The sequence below is a fragment of the Sphaerodactylus townsendi genome, linkage group LG06 (assembly GCF_021028975.2).
Source record: "Sphaerodactylus townsendi isolate TG3544 linkage group LG06, MPM_Stown_v2.3, whole genome shotgun sequence".
Taxonomy (NCBI): domain Eukaryota; kingdom Metazoa; phylum Chordata; class Lepidosauria; order Squamata; family Sphaerodactylidae; genus Sphaerodactylus; species Sphaerodactylus townsendi.
The window spans coordinates 9,932,213-9,954,064 of record NC_059430.1 but is presented as its reverse complement, the minus strand read 5'-3'; the positions used below and the strand labels follow the sequence as shown (position 1 = coordinate 9,954,064).

The 21,852-nt window shown below is 50.3% G+C and overlaps 1 protein-coding gene across 1 annotated transcript in view; it reads right to left on the bottom strand.

Moving 5' to 3' along the window:
* The window catches only part of PLXNA4 (plexin A4), a 203,752-nt gene that overhangs the window by 4,309 nt on the left and 177,591 nt on the right, over window positions 1-21,852 (bottom strand). The window contains exon 24 of the mRNA XM_048500707.1: window positions 202-352. Within this exon, the coding sequence (XP_048356664.1) occupies window positions 202-352 (151 nt within the window). The remainder of the gene's footprint in view (window positions 1-201; window positions 353-21,852) is intronic.

Below are 21,852 nucleotides of genomic sequence, written 5' to 3'. Positions count from 1 at the left end.
GAGTGGGAAACGGCCAGTGACAGCCTGGCCTAGACCTCAGTTTGCTGCTAGTAGGTCCCCCCACCAGCCAGCTGGACAGCTCCAGGGAAGGGGCTCCAAAACGAGGGCCCCACAACCTCTGGCAAGGGTCTGGCAACTCTAAGCCTGAGGCCAGGTGGCCATCTCTGAACCATGCTCGCCCCTTGTTCCATAGAGACTCACCTCTTCACTGTATTTGCCCACGTAAGAGTAGATCTCGGAGAGTGCGCTCATGGTGTTGAATTCATTCATGTGCATGCGAGATTGCTCAGCCAGGTAGGCGTTCATGTCCTGGTCGCTGATAGCCGGCATCTTGCCGATATCTGAGTAGTACCTGGTGGGATAAGAGGGCATGATGAGTTCAGGCTCACTTCCATGTCTGGAGTAATACTTGCCTGCATGTTGGTCTGGGAACACAACTTATCCACCGTCCTCTCCATGCTTTTAGATCAGAAATCCCAAATTTTAACCCCCACCCCATGCATAAGCATAAGCATTTTATTGTCATTGTGCATGCACAACGAAATTTACAGCAGCATTCCTCGATGCACACAATTCCAGACTCATCCCCATCCTCACTTTCCCCTTCCTCCACCCATCCCTACACAGCCCCAAACACATCAACAACCACTTTAAGTCCATGAGGAGTTCAGCATATAGCCACAGCTCTAGAGTGAGAAGCTGTCTCTAAGCTTCCTCTTTGGTCCCTAGTGCTCTTGATAGACCCTGCTTATGCGTCCGCCGGATGGTGGTAACTCGCTTCAAAAAGAGAGTGTGCTGGATGAGACGGGTCCCTCAGAATATTTTGGGCTTTCTTTAGGCTTCGGGAATTATGGAGTTCTTCCCAGGAGGGGGGAGGGCAGCCGATAATCCTCTGTGCAGTAGTGATAACCCTTTGGAGCGCCTTCCTATCTGCCACTGTGCAACTGGAGAACCATACACAGATGCAGTAGGTTAAGACACTCTCGATAGCACAGCGGTAAAAGGACACCAGGAGTTTTCCATTCAGTTGTTGTTTCCTTAAATGTCTCAGATAGTACAGTCTTTGCTGGGCCTTCTTAACCACCACAGCAGTCTGTACGCCCCAGGTCAAGTCCTCTTTAATCATAATTCTTCCTGTATTTGCATAATTTGCAGAATGCATAATTCTTCCTGTATTTGCAGGACTCAGCAGCTGCTAGAACCTCTCTAGGATTCCAAAATTGGGCACGCTTAACCCTTCCTTTGTCTTGAAAGCCACAGCAAGAATCACCTTGCTATATTTTCCAGATTGCAGATTCCAGACTGGGGAACTCCTAGAGATCTGAGGGTGGGGGTGGGGATGATGGGGTTGGGAAGGAGAAATGTCAGAGTCTCGGGTTTCAATACTGTATCCTGCATCAATTATATGCCCGACAGTATGTATGTAGTGTCAATCACAGGCTTGCTGCTTTCTAGGTAGTTAGGTATGCCTGGCTGGAGGTTGGTAAGCTCGAGGGCAAGACGTCATCATACTGGCCCCAATGATGAGCACTGCAAGGTCAGGTTTACCAAGCAGTGTGATAAGGCAGATGTCTCCACTAGACATAATCAAGCCCGAGCCTGAACGGTTCCCAATGACATGAAAGAGAAGGAAGTGGAGGGCGGGGTTGATAAACCGCTAATGCTTTTTCTCACACTTTAGAACTGGCTCGAAAAAGCTTGGGTTTTCCGCTGTTCCAATAATTAAGGCCGTTGTGACCAACAACAGAGTCTGTTTACTGGGCAAGAATTGTAGACCTAACAGGAAGAAGAAGAAGAAGAAGAAGAAGAAGAAGAAGAAGAAGAAGAAGAAGAAGAAGAAGAAGAAGAAGAAGAAGAAGAAGAAGAAGAAGAAGAGTTTAGATTTATATCCCCCCTTTCTCTCCTGCAGGAGACTCAAAGGGGCTTACAATCTCCTCTCCCTTCCCCCCTCACAACCACCCTGTGAGGTGGGTGGGGCTGAGAGAGCTCCGAGAAGCTGTGACTAGCCCAAGGTCACCCAGCTGGCGTGTGTGGGAGTGTACAGGCTAATCTGAATTCCCCAGATAAGGCTCCACAGCTCAGGCAGCAGAGCGGGGAATCAAACCCGGCTGCTCCAGATTAGATACACGAGCTCTTAATCTCCTACGCCACTGCTGCTCCTACGCCTAACCTCCTACGCCACTGCTGCTCCTGACAGTTGGAGATCTGTTGTAATTTCAAGAGATCTCCAGTTTTCACCTGTAGGTTGGCAACCCTGTTTTCAGTTGTGCAGTGTTCTAGGGAGAGATCATGAGTTCCTAGAAAGATTTCCGCCTCCCCAGTTCCATTAAGGATGGGTGTATTCCTTCTTTCCCTCCCTCCTTCGTATGTGTGTATTTTCTTTGAATGGGGGCGGAGGGAGAGAATTGTTTCCCTGGGACCAGAGGGGATTCTAGCTATTCTCTTTTCTAGGCTAGCAAAAGAGAAAAAAATCAAGCCAATAAAATAGATTGTGCGCTGCGGGTTTTCCAGGCGGTGTGGCTGTGGTCTTGTCGTTTTTTGCACCTAACGTTTTGCCCAATGCGGGTGAAATATTAGGAGCAAAAATTGCCAGACCACGACCATACTGCCTGGAAAACTCCCAACACCCAGTAGATTCCGGCTGCGAAAGTCTTCGACGATACAAAATAGACTATATTTGTGTGTACAGACCTATTCCTTCAGAAGATTTGTTTTACAGATTTATATACCCATCTTTCAACCATCAAGCTTATGGACAGCAAATAATCAATATGAAATCCAATACAAAAGTATGCTCCATTTCACAACAGTTTTAAAACATAGGAAAACAACAGAATCACAAGTGCTAAGCTGATGGAAAGGGCTGTTCGACAGTGGAATACACTGCCTCGGAGAATGATGGAGATCCCTTTGGAGGTTTTAAAACATATGGCCTTTCCACACTCTGTTCGATCCCCCCTATGAGCAGCACACGGCATCCCAGGCGCGCACCCGGGCGTCCCCACGACCCCACGCAGAGTCATCAAAAGGCGCCGTTAAGAAGAGCGCCTGGGATGCCGCGCACTGAGGGGGCGCGACAGCGGCAGCATCGGGGCGGCTGCGCTGTCGCCGCCCCTGTTGTGGGGAGTGCCGGGGGACCCCGCGCTACTCTCCTCAAGTAGTGCAGGGCTTAAGGTAAGTGGGGAAAGGCCCAGAAGCTAGATGGCCATTTGTTTTATTTATTTATTTATTTATTTATTTATTTATTTATTTATTTATTTATTTATTAGTTCCACTTTTATACCGCCCTCCCCCAAAGGGCTCAGGGTGGTTTACAATAAAAAGCGGATAACAAAATAAAATACTAAAATTCATATCAGTTAAAAGCAGCGCTCCTAATTCATAGTCAGTTAAAACAGATGGTGTTTAGCCATTAACTCCTCAACTCCCCTGAGAGGGGAACAACGGATCTTAGTTGTTAATGGGCACCTATCAGCAGCCGGCCTCCCCAAAGGCCCGGCGGAATAACTCAGTCTTACAGGCCCTGCGGAACTCATGTAGGTCCCGCAGGGCCCGGACAGTTGGAGGAAGAGCATTCCACCAGGCAGGGGCCAGGGCCGTAAAAGCCCTGGCGCTGGTGGAGGCCAGCCGCATCATAGAGGGGGGATCTCCAGTAAATTGGCCTCTGCCGAACGCAGAGACCGACGATGGGACATATGGGGCCAGACGGTCCCTGAGGTACGAGGTCCCAGACCGCTCAAGGCCTTCAAGGTAAACACCAAAACCTTGGTGACGATTCAGAATTCAACTGGGAGCTAGTGCAGACGGTGCAACACGGCGTGATGATCTCTAGAGGCACCGCCCGTGAGCAAACGAGCCGCATGCTGGACCAGTTTCAATTTCCGGATCAACCTCAAGGGTAGGCCCGCTGTGAGAGCGAAGTTGCAATAGTCTAATCTGGAGGTGACCGCTGCATGAATCACTGTGGCCAGATCCACCTGGGAGAGGAAGGGGGCCAGCCGCCGGGCCTGGCGAAGATGGAAAAATGCAACCCGGGTTACATGGGCCACCTGGGTCTCCATAGAAAGAGACGAATCCAGGTGGACCCCCAGGCTGCGAACCGAGGGGGCCGGTGCCAATGAGACCCCCAACCACACCGGCGGCTGGAAACCCTCCGCCCCCCCCGCGACCTAGCCAAAGGATTTCCGTCTTTGAGGGATTCAGCTTTAACCTGCTCTGCGTCAACCAACCAGCAACCGCCTCCAAACAATACTGTAGATCTGCAGGGCGCGCCTGCTCCCTCCATTGACAGAATGAGCTGGGTATCATCAGCATACTGATGGCACTCCAGACCAAAGCTCCGTACCAGCTGAGCAAGGGGTCGCATATAGATGTTAAATAACAGCGGGGACAATAGTGCTCCCTGAGGCACACCGCAATGAAGCGGGCACCTCCGGGAAGCTTGGTCCCCGCACCATTATCTGCTGCTGACTCCGGTCCCGGAGAAACGAGGCAATCCATTGAAGGACAGTACCCCGCACACCGGAAACGGCCAGGCGGTGGGTCAAAAGATCGTGGTCGACCACATCAAATGCTGCGGTGAGATCTAACAACACCAGCAGCGCCGATCCGCCTCGGTCGAGCTGCATACGGAGCGTATCTGTGACGGCGACGAGAACAGTCTCCGTCCCATGCCCAGCACGGAAGCCGGACTGGGAGGGATCAAAGGCCGATGCGTCCTCCAGAAAACCCTGAAGCTGCTCCAACACCACTCTCTCAATTACCTTCCCCAGAAACGAAAGATTCGAAACGGGGCGGTAATTGGCCGGATCACTAGGATCTAACGACGTTCTTTTTTAGAGTGGGCGGACCACTGCCTCCTTCAACCCACCCGGACAAACTCCTTGCTCAAGGAAGCAATTGATAATGGTCAACAGGTGGGGTCATAACTCCTCCCGACATGCTTTAATAAGCCAGGAGGGGCACGGATCCAGAGGACAGGTAGTAGGTCTAACAGCAGCTAGGGCTCTGTCAACATCGTCTTCGGAGAGCAGGGAAAACTGGGCCAGACAAGGGCCAAAAGACGGCAAGGGAGCCTCCAGTTCACTAATTGTCTCCAAGGTGGCAGGGAGGTCCTGGCGGAGCGACGCGATTTTATCTGCAAAATAGCTCATAAATGCCTCACAGCTAATAGCCAATTGATCATTTTTTGAACCCTCTGATAAAGAGGTAAGGGATCGAATAATGCGAAACAGTTGTGCTGGGCGAGAGCTAGCAGATGCGAGAGAGGAGAAGAAAACTCTCTTCGCCTCCTTCGTCGCCATCTCATAGGCTTTCATAAGCGTCCTATAAGATGTTCGCGCAGCCTCGTCACGAGACTTCCTCCACACTCGCTCTAGCCGTCTAAGCTCCCGTTTCAAACAGCGTAGCTCCTCAGTATACCACGGAGCTAGCCGAGAACGGGGTCGAAGAGGGCGTCGGGGAGCAATAGCCTCGATGGCATCCGAAAGGCGGGCATTCCAGTCCGCTACTAGGCCATCGAGGGTGCCGGTGGGTTCAGGATCCCGCAGAGCATTCAGGAATCCATCAGGATCCATAAGTCTTCGCGGGCGAGCATAAATTCGCTCGTCGCCTAGACGGGGGTGTTGCGGCATGCTCATCCGAGCCCTCAGGGCATAGTGGTCAGACCATGGCACTCTGTCGATAGAGGATATGACCACATCAATACCTGACCCAAAGATCAAGTCCAGTGTGTGACCGGCCTCATGAGTGGGGCCAGAATTTACCAGGGAGAGGCCCAGCGTCGCCATGGATGACACCAGGTCCGCAGCCACCGTACATGAGGCGTCGTCGACATGGACGTTGAAATCCCCCAGAACAATAAGTCTGGGGTACCGCAACGCCCAGTCCGCCACCACCTCCAGCAGCCGTGGCAGGCCGTCTCCTGGGGCGCTAGGCGACCGGTACACCAGGAGAACAGCCAACCTCTCCAATGCCAACCACTCCAGGCCGACACACTCCATACCAATGATCTCGGGGACAGGGATTGCCCTAAAAGGGATGGTATCTCGGACTAACATTGCCACGCCGCCCCCCCGGCCCTGTGTTCGCGATCGGTGGAGACACGCGAAACCTGGGGGCGTGACCTCGCCTAAGGCAACGGTCTCGCCTTCTCGCACCCAGGTTTCGGTGACACAGGCCAGGTCCATCTGCTGAACTCCAAGAAAATCCCGGAGAACAGCGGTCTTATTATTTATGGACCTGGCATTTATCAACACCAAAGACGAAGCAGGGTGTCTCTGAACCCAACCACCTTCGTCCCTTGGGATAGGTCGGAGGTCAGAAAGTGAACGAGCATAACCATATCTCGTCCACCTTCTCTCATATGGCCGCCGCCTACCGTCATACTTGCCCCGTCCCATCAACACCGGGATCCCCAACCCCAAGGAAGGTGCCCCCATCCCCGCTGTCCCCTCCTAACCCAACCCCGGCAACAACTCTCCACCGTAGGTGGACTCAGCTCGCCACTAATTAACTGATCTATTTAAACTAACATTAAACAATACAATAAGCAAGCTAATACAAGTATACAAAATCACCCACTAACTAATCTAAGCTAATCAGTTAATTAATTAATTAATTAATTAATTAATTAATTAATTAAGCGGTTAATCAATTAGTATAATAAATACAAAGGGGAGGGAAGATGGTAAACTCCACAGTAGAATGCAGCACAGCTTCTTAATGTCTTCATTACTGCCACCATTTCTGTCACTGCCACCAACCTCCCCAGTAGTGGTGCCTTACAAGTAAAGAGACCAAGTCCGAGTAACGTTGTCAATAGGGAGACCCGCCGGAGTCGTAGCAATGGCGAGAATGGCAAGAGGGGAGAAACGGGGAGCTCTTCGAAAAGCAAGTACTGCATGCCGCTGTCTCGCTATTTTCCACTCACCAGAGAGTCTTTCCAAAAATTGTCCTGATAATACAGGGTGTCTAACGCTCTTTCCGGGTTAAAACAGTAGAAAATGAGAGAGAAGCTTAAAACCTCATTATTGTTGCGGAGCTCCGCTGCCGAGCTCCGTTATGGCCGCCATCTTGGATTTGTTGCTAATTCCCAATGGGGTGTACCCAATGGGGTGGGTGGGGAAGGACTCTCACTCCTTCCCAGTGGCAGCAGGCGGCAGCTCACCCGGTGGACTTCTGCTTGGCAGGCAGGCAGGCAGACCAACAGGAGGGTCTGTCCCAGGCAGGGCTGAACAGGCTGGGAATGCTTTGTTGGGAATGCTTTGATTGTGTGTTCCTACATAGCAGGGGGTTGGACTGGATGGCCCTTGTGGGTCTCTTCCAACTCTATGATTCTATTTTATGAAACTACTAGAAACAGGATTGCAACTTGTACAATTGTTAGCCGATGGGGAAGGGACTGGATGGGGAAGAACAAAACAAGGCAAAAACAAATAAAATAAACCGGTACTATCAAACTCCGTATATTTATATCAGAATCCAAATAAATCACATAAAATTCGAACACCATCTCTCGGTTCTGTTTTCCTGGAACCCCCAAAACAAGAATGGAAACATCATTTGCAATTGAATGGGAAAGTGGCGCTGACTCCAGGGCTTCTGAATTAGGGGGGCTTTCCCCACTTACCGTAATCCCCCCTATGCCGCGCGCTGCTCTCAGCGCGCGGCATCCCTGGCGTGCGCCCAGGCGTCCCCACGCATGCTCCGGGCGTCTTCACAAGGCGCCGTTTAAAAGAGCGCCAGGGATGCTGCGCGCTGAGGGGGTGCGGCAGCGGCAGCGGCAGCGTCGGGGCGGCTGCACTTTCACCGTCCCTGTCGTGGGGAGTGCCGGGGGACCCTGCGCTACTTTCGGAGAGTAGCGTGGGGCTTAAGGTAAGTGGGGAAAGGCCCAGGGTTGCCAGGTTGTAGAATTGCTAGGTCTCCCAGGCCATTGGCAGGGGATGGCAGAGTTACCAGATTCAGGTTGTAAAACTCTTGGGAGTTTGGGGGCGGAGCCTGAAAGGGCCACTGGTTGGGAATGAGGGCTGCAGGGTCGCCAGTTGTACTTTGGGAAACTGATGGGAGATTTGGGGGCGGAGCCTGGGAAGGACAGGAACCACAGCGGGGTACGATGCCATAGACTCCACCCTCTGCAGTCCGGAGATGTGCCTCAATTCCAGGAGATCACTCTTGATTGGTGGAACCTGGAGCCTGGTCTTTTGCTTTGCCTGCTCCTCACAGCAGTACTTAAAACAAGAAAGAAAGTTTGAATTCATATCCCGTTTTTCTCTCCTGTAAGGAGACTCAAGGTGGCTTACAAACTCCTTTTCCCTTCCTGTCCCCACAAAAGACCCCTTGTGAGGTAAATGGGGCTCAGAGAGTCCTGAGAGAACTGGGACTAGCCTATGGTGACCAGACGTCCCGCTTTTGGCGGGACAGTCCCGCCTTCAAACAATTTGTCCCGCGTCCCGCGGGTTTTTTGAACCGTCCCGATTTTTGGAAGGCTGCCGCAGAAGGCAGTGTGGCAGCCTCCCGCGCACACGGCTGCAGGAGCGGGAAATGGGAGCTCCCCAGAAGGCAGTGCGCTCCTGCGGCTGCGTGTGCGCGCGGCCGGCCGGCCGGCCGCCCGGGTCCCGGTTTACAAAGGTGACAATCTGGTCACCTTAGACTAGCCCAAGGCCACCCAGCAAGCTTCATGTGACGGAGCAGGGAAACAAATCCAGTTCACCAGATAAGAGTCCCCTGCTCCTATGGAGGAGCGGGGAATCGAACCGACTTCTCCAGATTACAGTCCGCCTGCTCTTAACCACCACACCGTGCTGGATCTCCTTTACCCACCAGTTGCAGCCTCTACGTCCCCAGCAGGTGACGGCGAGGACAGGCTTCCGGTCTAGATGGAGTGACACTCCCCCGCGACCTTAAGTGCCTCTGCCTCAGTACCACCACGGCGCAGAGGTTGGCACACCAGCCACTGTCTCTTTTAGGCAGTTGCTATTTCAGATGCCCTCCCTCCCCTCCCCTCCCCTCTCTCCCCCCCCAACTATGGCAGGCCTTAGAGGACAAGATTTGCGGAAGGTAATCAGTCACTGTCACCGGCAGCTGTGCTCCGCTGTCAACTGGTTAATTAGACTCCGTCATTTACATTTTTAATTTCTCCAGTTTGACATTTGGTGAGCGCGCGTGCACACACACTGACACGTACCGGAAAAAAAAAACAGGGAAAGAAAACGACACCCTATCACCAAAGCCATCCGCGATTTTATAATTAGGGAGGCAGAGAGGAGGAGACGCCAACATAGCTGACAGGTGCCGCGTTGATGGGAGCTGCAGCCACCTGCTGAGCTCGGGAGCCTGATCTCTTGTGGGAGAAAAAGGGGAAGCCGGCGTCACAGAGAGAGAGGCAGAGGAGGCAGGAATTGCCCAGGAAAGTCTAGCTGCCGCACGAAAGGGAGGAGAGGATCGGAAGAGGCCATAAGTCGGGTGATGGGGGTACCTCTGGCATGCCGCTGAAAGACACTGCGGGCGCCCAGATGTAACAAGCACGATTGCTGGGCTCCTTTTGAGAGAGCCAGCGTGGTGCAGTGGTTAAGAGCAGGTGCCTTCTAATCTGGAGAACCAGGTTTGATTCCCCACTCCTCCACCTGAGGGGCAGAGGCTTATCTGGTGAACCAGGTGTGTTTCTGCACTCCTACATTCCTGCTGGGTTACTGAAAGACACTGCGGGTGCCCAGACGTAACAAGCACTCTTGCTGGGCTCCTTTTGAGAGAGCCAGCATGGCGCAGTGGCTAAGAGCAGGTGGTTTCTAATCTGGAGAACCAGGTTTGATTCCCCGCTCCTCCATCTGAGGGGCAGAGGCTTATCTGGTGAACCAGGTGTGTTTCTGCACTCCTACATTCCTGCTGGGTGACTTTGGGCTAGTCACAGTTCTCTCAGGGCTCCCTCAGCCCCACCTACCTCACAAGGTGTCTGTTGTGGAGAGAGGAAGGGAAAGAAGATTGTAAGCCACCTTGAGTCTCCTTACAGTAGGTTGACCAGACGTCCCGCTTTTGGTGGGACAGTCCCGCCTTCAAACAATTTGTCCCGCGTCCTGCGGGTTATTTCCAGTGTCCCGATTTTGGAAGGCTGCTGCACTGTCTTCTGGGGCGCAAGGCAGTGCGGCAGCCTTCCGCGCGCAGGCGCGGCCACAGGAGCGCACGGCCTTGTGGGGTGCTCCCGTTTCCCCCCCTGTCACAGCCACATTGAGTTTCCTTAAAACAGAGAAAAGTGGGGCATAAAAACCAACTCTTCTCCTTCTAAACCTATTATTGCGAGTCCTGTCCTCCGCTGCCAACAAGAATAGAGTGCCTGCGGGCTGATCTTGCCCATTTGCAGAGTGGCACGTCCAGCAGTCCCTGCTCAGATGTTGTGAACAGACATAGCAGACAGGTGGCTTTGCAGATACGAAGCGTGGAGCCCCGGAAGGGCTTTGTGTGTGATAGCAGGCGCTTCAAGCTGAGCTCGGCAACAGATGGGCAGCCAATGGAGTGACCACAGAATGGGTGTAAGACACATGCTCCGCCTCGCTCTTGATAATAGCCGAGCCATGATACTCTGTGTTCCCTGGCATCTCTAAGCTGGCTTCGCGGGGAGACTGATTTGGAGTGCAGTACAGTCATCGTGTCGCGATGCTACCATGGCAGGGATCCAGGTGGTCAGATCAGCCGAGTCATCTGCTGAGCTGAACGGAGCAGGAAGACAGCAGCTTTTACGGCTGCGTCGACTCGCTTCTGTAGCAGCAATGCCGGGTCTCACCTAATCCCCAGAACCTCAACCAAGTCAGCCAGTATCGTCTGTACCCCCATCATAAGAGGGGGACACAAAGTCCTTCAAGATCTCAAATGTCCCAACCAGCATCCCGTCCATCTTTTGGGTTCAGTTTTCTTTTCATATGGGTTCAGTTTTCTTTTCATATGGGTTCAGTTTTCTTTTGGGTTCTGTTTTTCTTTTCTTTTGGGTTCAGTTTTCTTTCCATATACTCGGACTGGCAGCCGCTCTCCAGGGTCTCTGGTGGAGGTCTTTGATGACAGCCACCGCTTGATCCTTTGATTCAGTATCTGGCAGGCTCATGTGGCAACATCACAAAATGTGACGAGTGAATTCAGTGTCAGTCTACTTGGCTCATAGATCCTGGGCCTTGCGAACCAGCATGGTGTAGTGATTAAGAGCAGGTGCACTCTAATCTGGAGAACAGGGTTTGATTCCCTGCTTTGCCATTTGAGCTGTGAAGAATTATCTGGGGAACCAGATTAGCTTGTACACTCCAACACATGCCTGCTGAGTGACCTTGGGCTAGTCACAGTTCTTTGGAGCTCTTTCAGCCCCACCTACCTCACAGGGTGTTTGTTGTGGGGGTGGGGAAGGGAAAGGAGATTGTAAGCCCCTTTGAGTCTCCTACAGGAGAGAAAGGGGGGGGGTATAAATCCAAAACTCTCTTCTTCCTGGTGACCAGCCATCCTAACAAATAGGACAGGATTTGCAGGGTTGGCCCTCAGCTTGTTCTGGGATTGACATCAGCATAAAATGGACATTTTGGGGTAGGGCGAAGAGGAGTCGAAAAGCCACAGTGGGGTTTTGTCGCATACATTTGTTTCCAGAAGAAAGTCGGCGCCACGAATTAAAACCCTCCAGCGGCGGCACCAGCAGCCGAGCAGAACGCAGCCGAGCCGAGGAAGTCGGCAGAAAGAAACCCTTCCGAGATCCGGTCCCAGCTTCCTCCAAGCTAGTTAACATTTTCCAGCTCGACTGCTCATCCGGCTGATGAACGGTTGGAAGCTAGTTGGTGGCACGCGGGGAGCCAGGGCCGTGAACAGCTGGGATGGGGTTCTAGGCACTGGGAAGATTGATTTCTCATCCCCTCCAGGAGCCCACGGAAAGAAACCCTGTGCTCTCCATAAATATCCGGGGCTTGCCTGGCTGCCGAGCTGAACGGGAAAACGAGCGCCGGCACCGTACCCAATTAAAACTGAATCACGACACCGCTGAAGGAGAAGGGGACGCCATCCCGCTAGGGCAGCGATGGCGAACCTTTTTGAGACCGAGTGCCCAAATTGCAACCCAAACCCCACTCATTTATTGCAAAGTGCCAACCCAGCAATTTATTATTATTATTATTATTATTATTATTATTATTATTATTATTATTATTATTATTATTGTTGTTGTTGTTGTTGTTGTTGTTGTTGTTGTCGTCGTCGTCGTCGTTTGTTGTTGTTGTTGTTGTTGTTACAGAACCTATTATTATCCACTGTGCCACGCTGGCTCTCTTCTGCACATTTATTATTATTATTATTATTATTATTATTATTATTATTATTATTATTATTATTATTATTATTATTATTATTATTATTGTTGTTGTTGTTGTTGTTGTTGTTTGTTGTTGTTGTTGTTGTCATCGTCATTGTCGTTTGTTATTGTTATTATTGTTATTATTGTTATTATTGTTTATTGTTATTGTTAGTTATTGTTATTATTTGTTATTGTTTGTTATTGTTGTTGTTGTTGTTATTGTTGCTATTGTTGCTATTGTTATTATTATTTAATTTAACATACCGCCCCATCCCCAAAGGGCTCTGGGCGGTGTACAACATAAAACCATAAAACCATCATAGATACAATTAAAAACAGCGGTTACTTCCTAGGGAAGGCATCTCACAAAAGACCTTATTTAACTTAAACTCAGCTTAATCCTCCTAAAAGGGGGGGGGAGTGGGTCTCAATGATATTTAACCTGAATGCTGAGGTTTTAGTTTAGAAAAAAACGGTTGGCTCCCTCTTCCTCCGCCCCACCTGTTCGAGCAGGGGCCAGCCTGCTCTAACCTCCAGCAAGTCCCGCGTGCACCGCTCTGTGCCTCTCTAGCATCTCTGCCTCCTCTGTGCCCCCCTCCCTTGGGCAGCAGCCACCCAGAACACAGGCACCAGGCCCGCCAGCCGAGTCCTCCCTGCTCACTGTGGTGTGTGCACGTTGTGCTCAGTGGCCCAAACCAGCCTCGATGTGTGTGTGTGTGTGTGTGTGTGTGTGTGTGTGGGTGGGTGATTTTCCACCCCCACATGACGAACTCTGGCACCCATGCCATAGGTTCGCCATCACTGCACTAGAGCCCGGCCTGGCTTTACCAGCTCAGACCTGTTGCGAGCCGCTGAGGTCCTTCTGGGTAGCCAAAGTCCTGACAGCGCCGCCAGCCAGAGGATGTTCAGGCTCTTTCATGGGAGATGAACACATTGGGCTGTGACAGCCGGCCCAGTTGGGTTTCCCTGCAGTAGTTCCGGGAGCCATGGTGACAGATTAGCTTGAAGGGCTGCCAAATTTGAACTGCGGCTGGCTGGCTGGCTGCTGTGCTGTGCCCCTGAGTCACAGCTGCTAATCTGGAAACTTTCGTTTGCAGCCACAGCAGGGTGGAGAGACGGCAGCTCTGAGTCGCACGGGACAGCCTGGTGTTGTTAACGCAGCATGAACACATAAAGCTGCCTTACATCGAACCGGACCCTCGGTAGGAGCAGCTGTGGCGTAGGAGGTTAGGCGTAGGAGCAGCAGTGGCGTAGGAGGTTAAGAGCTCATGTATCTAACCTGGAGGAACCAGGTTTGATTCCCAGCTCTGCCGCCTGAGGTGTGGAGGCTTATCTGGGGAATTCAGATTAGTGTGTGCACTCCCACACATGCCAGCTGGGTGACCTTGGGCTAGTCACAGCTTCTCGGAGCTCTCTCAGCCCCACCCACCTCACAGGGTGTTTGTTGTGAGGGGGGAAGGGCAAGGAGATTGTCAGCCCCTTTGAGTCTCCTGCAGGAGAGAAAGGGGGGATATAAATCCAAAAAAACCCTCTTCTTTATCAAAAATCAGTCTTGTCCACTTAGATGGGAAGCAGTTCTCTAGGGTCTGAGGCAGAGATCTTCCAGATCGCCTACTTCTGATCTGTTTGATATATGGTCACTATTGTGACCCTTGTTATATATTGTATATAGATAGTGTTGTGCACCGCCCAGAGCCCCTTGGGGATTGGGCAGTCTATAAATGTAAATAATAAATAAATAAATAAATGAAAATTTGAAGCTAGAGTTTTTATTTCATTTTTTTAAAGATTTACTATTCCACCCTCCTCGACGGAGAAAATGAATCTGGGACCTTCCGCAGGCCGAGCAGATTCTCACAGCCCTCCCCAGAGGGAATCCACTGCAGAATTTGGCAAGTCCCCCTTGAGCTCCACATTGGGATCCGCTGGGCTGAACATCAAAACCCGTCACTAAATGTGCGGGTTGGGGGTTGAAGACAGGCTGCGAGAGTCCCAGACCAGTCAGGGCCTTAAAGGTCAGAGCCGAAACCCTGAACCACATTCGGAATTCCACCAGCAGATATGAAAACAAAATTTAGTAATAATCATAACACGAATACTAAGCCGATACATGACAACTTCCTAGGCCTCTGGGAGAGGCTCGAATTGCAGTGAAAGGCCAGCAACCAGCTAAAGAACTGGCAGCTGTGATACTGAAACAAAATTTAGAAATAATCATAACACGAATACTATGCCGATACATGACAACCTCCTAGGCCTCTGGGTGAGGCTTGAATTGCAGTGAAAGGCCAGCAACCAGCTAAAGAACTGGCAGCTGTGGTATTGAAACAAAATTTAGTAATAATCATAACACGAATACTATGCCGATGGTTACGACAACTTCCCAGGCCCTGCGAGCTTTCTGAATTGTAGTGAGCGCCAGCAACCAGCTAAAGAACTGGCAGCTGTGGTATTGAAACAAAATTTAGTAATAATCATAAATAATAAATACTCATATTACGACAACCTCCTAGGCCTCAGTGAGGCCTTCCTCGAATTGTAGCGGAAAGGCCAGCAACCAGCTAAAGAACTGGCAGCTGTGATATTGAAACAAAATTTAGTAATAATCATAACACGAATACTATGCCGATACATGACAACTTCACTGGGTGAGGCTTGAATTGCAGTGAAAGGCCAGCAACCAGCTAAAGAACTGGCAGCTGTGGTATTGAAACAAAATTTAGTAATAATCATAACACGAATACTATGCCGATACATGACAACTTCCTAGGCCTCTGGGTGAGGCTCGAATTGCAGTGAAAGGCCAGCAACCAGCTAAAGAACTGGCAGCTGTGATACTGAAACAAAATTTAGAAATAATCATGACAACAACATATGACTGGCCTCTTTCCTCGTCTCTCCACTGCAGTCTTGGCCTTGGCTCTTTTGCAGGCTGAACGGGCAGGAAAAGAAAGAAGTAAAAACTCGGGGAAGCTTTTGGTTGGATTCTGATAGGTGGAGACAGGTGATAAATTGAGGAGTTGACGGAGCGACTAAGAGGACTTTTGTACAGTCCTGACAGTTGTCAGCATCCAGTCGGGAAAGCCTGTCAACATAAGCGTCACCCAAGACTCACTAGAAAAGATACCAATGTTAGGGAAAGCTGAAGGCAGGAAGAACAGAGGAAGAAGAAGAGGAAGAGGAAGAAGAAGAAGACGAGTTTGGATTTATATCCCCCTTTTCTCTCCTGTAGGAGACTCAAAGGGGCTGACAATCTCCTTGCCCTTCCCCCCTCACAACAAACACCCTGTGAGGTGGGCGGGGTTGAGAGAGCTCCGAGAAGCTGTGACTAGCCCAAGGTCACCCAGCTGGCATGTGTGGGAGTGTACAGGCTAATCTGAATTCCCCAGATAAGCCTCCACAGCTCAGGCAGCAGAGCTGGGAATCAAACCCGGTTCCTCCAGATACATGAGCTCTTAACCTCCTACGCCACTGCTGCAGAGTGAAACAGATTTACTCCATCAAGGAAGCCGTGGCCCTCCATTTGCAAGACCTGAGCAAGGCTGTTAATCATAAGATGTTTTGGAGGCCACTGATTCATAGGGTCACCAAGAGTTAGAAGGGACTTGATGGCACTTAACACACACATACACAGAATCGGGGTATGACTGTACCATCCTGGCTCACCAATGCATTGCTGGTGCCAGCAGTGGTTTTCCCAGTGAGATTTGCTTATAAAATAAGGATAGTTTTCTCATAATGCCAGACATCTGGCCAGAAGGAGCATTTGATTGGTAGGAATTCCCTGTCCCTTTAGTAGAGTCTCGATGTGTAGAAGCAGGGTCTTTGGGAAGTGGCTCAGGAGCAGCAGTGGCGTAGGAGGTTAAGAGCTCGTGTATCTAATCTGGAGGAACCGGGTTTGATTCTCCGCTCTGCCGCTTGAGTTGTGGAGGCTTATCTGGGGAATTCAGATTAGCCTGGGCACTCCCACACACGCCAGCTGGGTGACCTTGGGCTAGTCACAGCTTCTCGGAGCTCTCTCAGCCCCACCTACCTCACAGGGTGTTTGTTGTGAGGGGGGAAGGGCAAGGAGATTGTCAGCCCCTTTGAGTCTCCTGCAGGAGAGAAAGGGGGGATATAAATAGAAACTCTTCTTCTTCTCTTCTTCTAAAGCATCTGTTTTGTATACAAAAGATCCAGGGGTCAGTTTCCAGCATCTCCAGTAAAGGGGATTGGGCCGTAGGTGATGTGAAAGATGGCAGCATGAGACGATGGGGAGCTGCTGCCAGTCTGACTCAGTAGGAAGGCAGGCTTCGTATGTTCAGTTAAGAGAAGGGCTAGTGAAACTGTGCACGGCACTCAAGTCAATAATATCACTGGGTAAATAACATACCCTTAAGCTTTCGTTAAAGAGTCAGGACACTTTAAGAACATAAGAACATAAGAACAAGCCAGCTGGATCAGACCAGAGTCCATCTAGTCTAGTTCTCTGCTACTCGCAGTGGCCCACCAGGTGCCTTTGGGAGCTCACATGCAGGAGGTGAAAGCAATGGCCTTTAAGAACATAAGAACAAGCCAGCTGGATCAGACCAGAGTCCATCTAGTCTAGTTCTCTGCTACTCGCAGTGGCCCACCAGGTGCCTTTGGGAGCTCACATGCAGGAGGTGAAAGCAATGGCCTTAAGAACATAAGAAAAGAGCCTGCTGGATCAGCAGAGTCCATCTAGTCCATTCCTGTTACTGCGAGGGCCCACCAGGTGCCTTTGGGAGCTCACATGCAGGAGGTGAAAGCAATGGCCTTAAGAACATAAGAAAGAGCCTGCTGGATCAGACCAGAGTCCATCTAGTCCAGCACTCTGCTACTCGCAGTGGCCCACCAGGTGCCTTTGGGAGCTCACATGCAGGAGGTGAAAGCAATGGCCTTCTGCTGCTGCTGCTCCCGAGCACCTGGTCTGTTAAGGCATTTGCAATCTCAGATCAAAGAGGATCAAGATTGGTAGCCATAGATCGACTTCTCCTCCAGGTTGTTGGCAACACTAGTAAGAAGTGGGGTGGATTGGGGTGTTAACAGTACTCCCGGAGCCAGAAGAACCACATAGGCCCCGCGATTCTGACCAACACCACCAGAGTCCCTTGGCTCACATGTGGACTTCGGCAAAGATGGTGCCAGGCCCATGGCAAACCTGTTCCCATGGTCTAGTCACTGTGGCAACAGGGCCTCTATGACAGTGCCAGGATACAGCAGGGCCCTCTTGGCCCAGCTGGCTTACTCTCACCGGCCATCCACCCAGACAGGGACTGGGAAATGATGAATCTACAGGGAGGGATGAATCGACAGTACCCTTGGCCTGCATTTGACATCCACTGCTCCATCATCAAGACTACTTCACTCACCTACACTTCCGTCTTCCTAACTTTTCATCCTGACATCACTTCCTAGACTGGCCTCGCCCTGTGCTTCAAGTCGAGCTCCTCCTGCTTCTCCATTTCCTAACTCTCCCCCAGAATCCTAAGATCGGTCCTGTTCTTCGTCATTTAACTCAAGGTCTCTCAATGGTGTTGGTCAAAAGGCCCCCAGTACAGTGGGGGAACAGCCTACCTGCTTGTCCCAACGTGAGCTTGTGTGCTACCGTAGGTCACCTCTGTCTCTCTGGTTACCTGCACTCTCTTTAAAATCTGGTTGTCACCATAGGGCCTTTCCCCACTTACCTTCTGCTGCGCGCTACTCGGTCCAAGTAGCGCAGGGTCCCGCAGAACTCCCCACTACAGGGGCGGTGACAACGCAGCCGCCCCGACGCTGCCGCTGTTGCGCCCCCTCAGCGCGCGTCATTCCTGGCGCTGGAGAAAACGGCCCCGCAGAGCGCGGGGTCGTGGGGAAACCTGGGCGCGCGCCAGAAATGACGTGCACAATGAGTAGCGCGCAGCGACGGTGGCAGAAGGAAAAGTGGGGAATGGCCCATAGTATCAGGAATAGTCCAGTTCTTTCCAGAGGAAATGAGGAAGAAGAAGGAGGAGGAGGAGTTTGGATTTATACCCCACCTTTTTCTCCTGTAAGGAGACTCAAGGTGGCTTCCAAACTCCTTTCCCTTCCTCTCTCCACAACACTTTGTTCAATTCAATTCAATTGTCCCTGTAGCATAGGACAGCTGGATTCCATCCCACACATTCTCCTGAACTGCTTATTATACCAAGAACTCCGATCCAGTTTGTTATCCCAAGCTATAGACTCTATAATTGATTATACTGAATCAGATAAAGTAGTTACGCTTTTAAATTGTCAGGATTTTCATTGTTGCCTTCTAGTGGCAAAGTTTTTGTCAGAAGTTTGTAAACTGAATGTATGACAAACGCGAAGTTTTTTACTATTCACTTTTTAACTGGAACTGTATTTTTATACTATCGTGTATACTATTGTGTATATATTTTTATACTATCGTACATGCCAATAAAGGCTTATTGAATTGAAAACAGACACTTTGTGAGGCAGGGGAGGCTGAGAGAGTTGAGAGAGTGCTGGTCACCCAGCAGGAATGTAAAGGTGCGGAAACACATCTGGTTTACCAGATAAGCCTCTGTCACTCAGGTGGAGGAGGGGGGAATCAAACCCAGTTCTCCAGATGAGAATCCACCTGCTCTCAACCACTGCACTTCATTGGATTTATACCCTGCATTTTACCAGGTTTGTACTGAAAGGGCCAAGGTGTTTGGTCAACTGAAGACGAACGCCTGCTGTGACATCAGTCTCTTCTTTGTGTCATCGCTGTCCCTCTGGGTCTTCCCCCCATTCCCAACACCCCTCTCTGCTACAGCCCCAAGGTGCTTCTACGGTCGGCTGACAGGAAAACAGAGGCTGCGTTTGTGAAGCACTCGAGATATCTGGCCTGACTGCCATCCGGGATGAAATGACAGTTTAATTTGCAGAGCGTTGGCTCTCTGGTTTCCTGTTCACGTCGCAGGCTTTCAAACACCTCTATTACTCTCGGCCTGTCATCCTTCTGCAGACAGAGGGGCAGGTAGGTGGATCTGACAGGTTAGACGTCTGCTTTCGTCTAATTGACTCTCCTTCTCTCGTGCACAGCGGCTCCTGAAGGCAGATGTGGCTAGGAGCACAGCACAGTCTCTACTAACTAGCCTGGCGTATATTATGGTATATGTATGCAATATTGCCCGTGTCCTCAGGCGCCAGCTGCATTGGCTCCCAGTTGAATTCCGAATCATTTTCAAGGTATGGGTTTTGACCTTTAAGGCGTTACGCGGCCTGGGACCCTCGTACCTTCGGGACCGCATTACCCCTTATGTCCCTACCCGGTGTCTGCGTTCAGCAGAGGCCAATCTACTGGTGGTTCCCGGCCCCTCCATGATGCGGCTGGCCTCCACGCGGGCCAGGACCTTTACAGCCCTGGCCCCGGCCTGGTGGAACACCCTTCCTCCAGCTGTCCGGGCCCTGCGGGATCTCGGTGAGTTCCGCAGGGCCTGTAAGACCGTGCTGTTCCACCGGGCCTTTGGAGTGCCCAGCCGCTGATCGGTGCCTCCTCCTCCTGCCTCCTTCTTGGTACTTCTGTTTTATGCACACTCCAGTGGGTAACCCTTTTATTATTGAGGGGCCCGCTGTTCTCCCTTTTGGGAAGCTGGGTTCTTACAGGTGAGGGCTTTTTTGGGATCGTACTCTTATTTCATCATTATTTACTTATTAATTATTTATTCATTGTTGCCTTATAGTGGCAAAGTTTTTGTCAGAAGTTTGTAAACTGATTGTATGACAAATGCGAAGTTTTTTACTATTCACTTTTTAACTGGAACTGTATTTTTTAACTGGAACTATATTTTAGCTGGAACTATATTTTGACTGGAACTATCGTGTATATGCCAATGAAGGCTTATTGAATTGAATTGTTAATTATTTAATTATTTAACTATTTAATTATTCGATTGTATTAACCGCTGTTTAAATGGAATTTTAGTGTATTTTAGTGATTATTAATTGGATGGAGCGACGTTAATTGTTTACTGTGTTTCGTATGATTGCTCCTCTACCTGACATTGTCTGAATTTTATGTTGTACACCGCCCAGAGCCCCTCGGGGATGGGGCGGTATAGAAACCTAAGAAAGAAAGAAAGAAAGAAAGAAAGAAAGAAAGAAAGAAAGAAAGAAAGAAAGAAAGAAAGAAAGAAAGAAAGAAAGAAAGAAAGAAAGAAAGAAAGAAAGAAAGAAAGAAAGAAATAGCAATCCCTTAAGGCCAAGTACAATACAAGTTTCTTCTTGTATTTTCTCTGTCTCTTCCCCACTGCAGTGTCTTTGGAATACGATAGGTGATTATGGATTCAAATCTTACCAGACAAGTCTCTTCCTGTTTGTGATGAGGCATTGAAGAAGAAGAAGAAGAGTTTGGATTTATACCCCACCTTTCTCTCCTGTAAGGAGACTCAAGGTGGCTTACAAGCTCCTTTTCCTTCCTCTCCCCACCACAGACACCTTGTGAGGTAGGTGTGACTGAGAGAGTTCAGAGAGAACTGTGACTAGCTCAAGGTCACCCAGCAGGGACGTTGGAGTGCGAAAACACATCTGGTTCACCAAATACACCTATGCCACTCAGGTGGACGAATGGGGAATCAAACCTGGCAAAATATTTGTTAAAATACTTATTCCCTCACATGACTACTGACTACACTCAAGGGATGTGATGCAGCGGCCAAGAAAGCCAATGCAATTCTGAGCTGTATCAACAGGAGTACAGTGTCAAGATCGAGGGATGTAATTGTGCCTCTCTATTCTGCATTGGTTCGACCTCACCTGGAATACCGTGTACAGTTCTGGGCACCGCAATTCAAGGATATTCATCAGCTGGAACGGGTCCAGAGGAGGGCAACCAAAATGGTCAAAGGTCTGGAATCCATGTCCTGTGAGAAGAGACTTAGGGAGCTGGGGATGTTTAGTTTGGTGACAAGAAAGTCAAGAGGTGACATGATAGCCCTGTTTAGATATTTGTAGGGATGTCATGTTGGTGAGGGAGCAAGCTTGTTTTCTGCGGCTCCAGACACTAGGACCAGGAGTCACGGGTTCAGGGTGAAGGAAAAGCGATTCCACCTGAACATCAGGAAGAACTTCCTGACAGTAAGGGCTGCACGGCCTCAGAGGGTGGTGGAGTCTCCTTCTCTGGAGGTTTTTAAAGAGAGGATGGACGGCCATTTGTCAGGAGTATTTTGATTGGGTGTTCCTGCATTGCAGAGGGTTGGACTTGATGGCCCTTGGGGTCTCTTCCAACTCTATGATTCTATGAAAATTTTTCTCTCTTTCTCACAATACTAGAACCAGGGGGGCATCCATTGAAAATGCTGGGGGGAAGAATTAGGACTAATCAAAGGAAACACTTCTTCACGCAACGTGTGATGGGTGTTTGGAATGTGCTGCCACAGGAGGTGGTGACGGCCACTCACCTGGATAGCTTTAAAAGGGGCTTGGACAGATTGATGGAGGAGAAGTCTATCTATGGCTCCCAATGTGGATCCTCCTTCATCTGAGATTGCAAATGCCTTAGCAGACCAGGTGCTCGGGAGCAGCAGCAG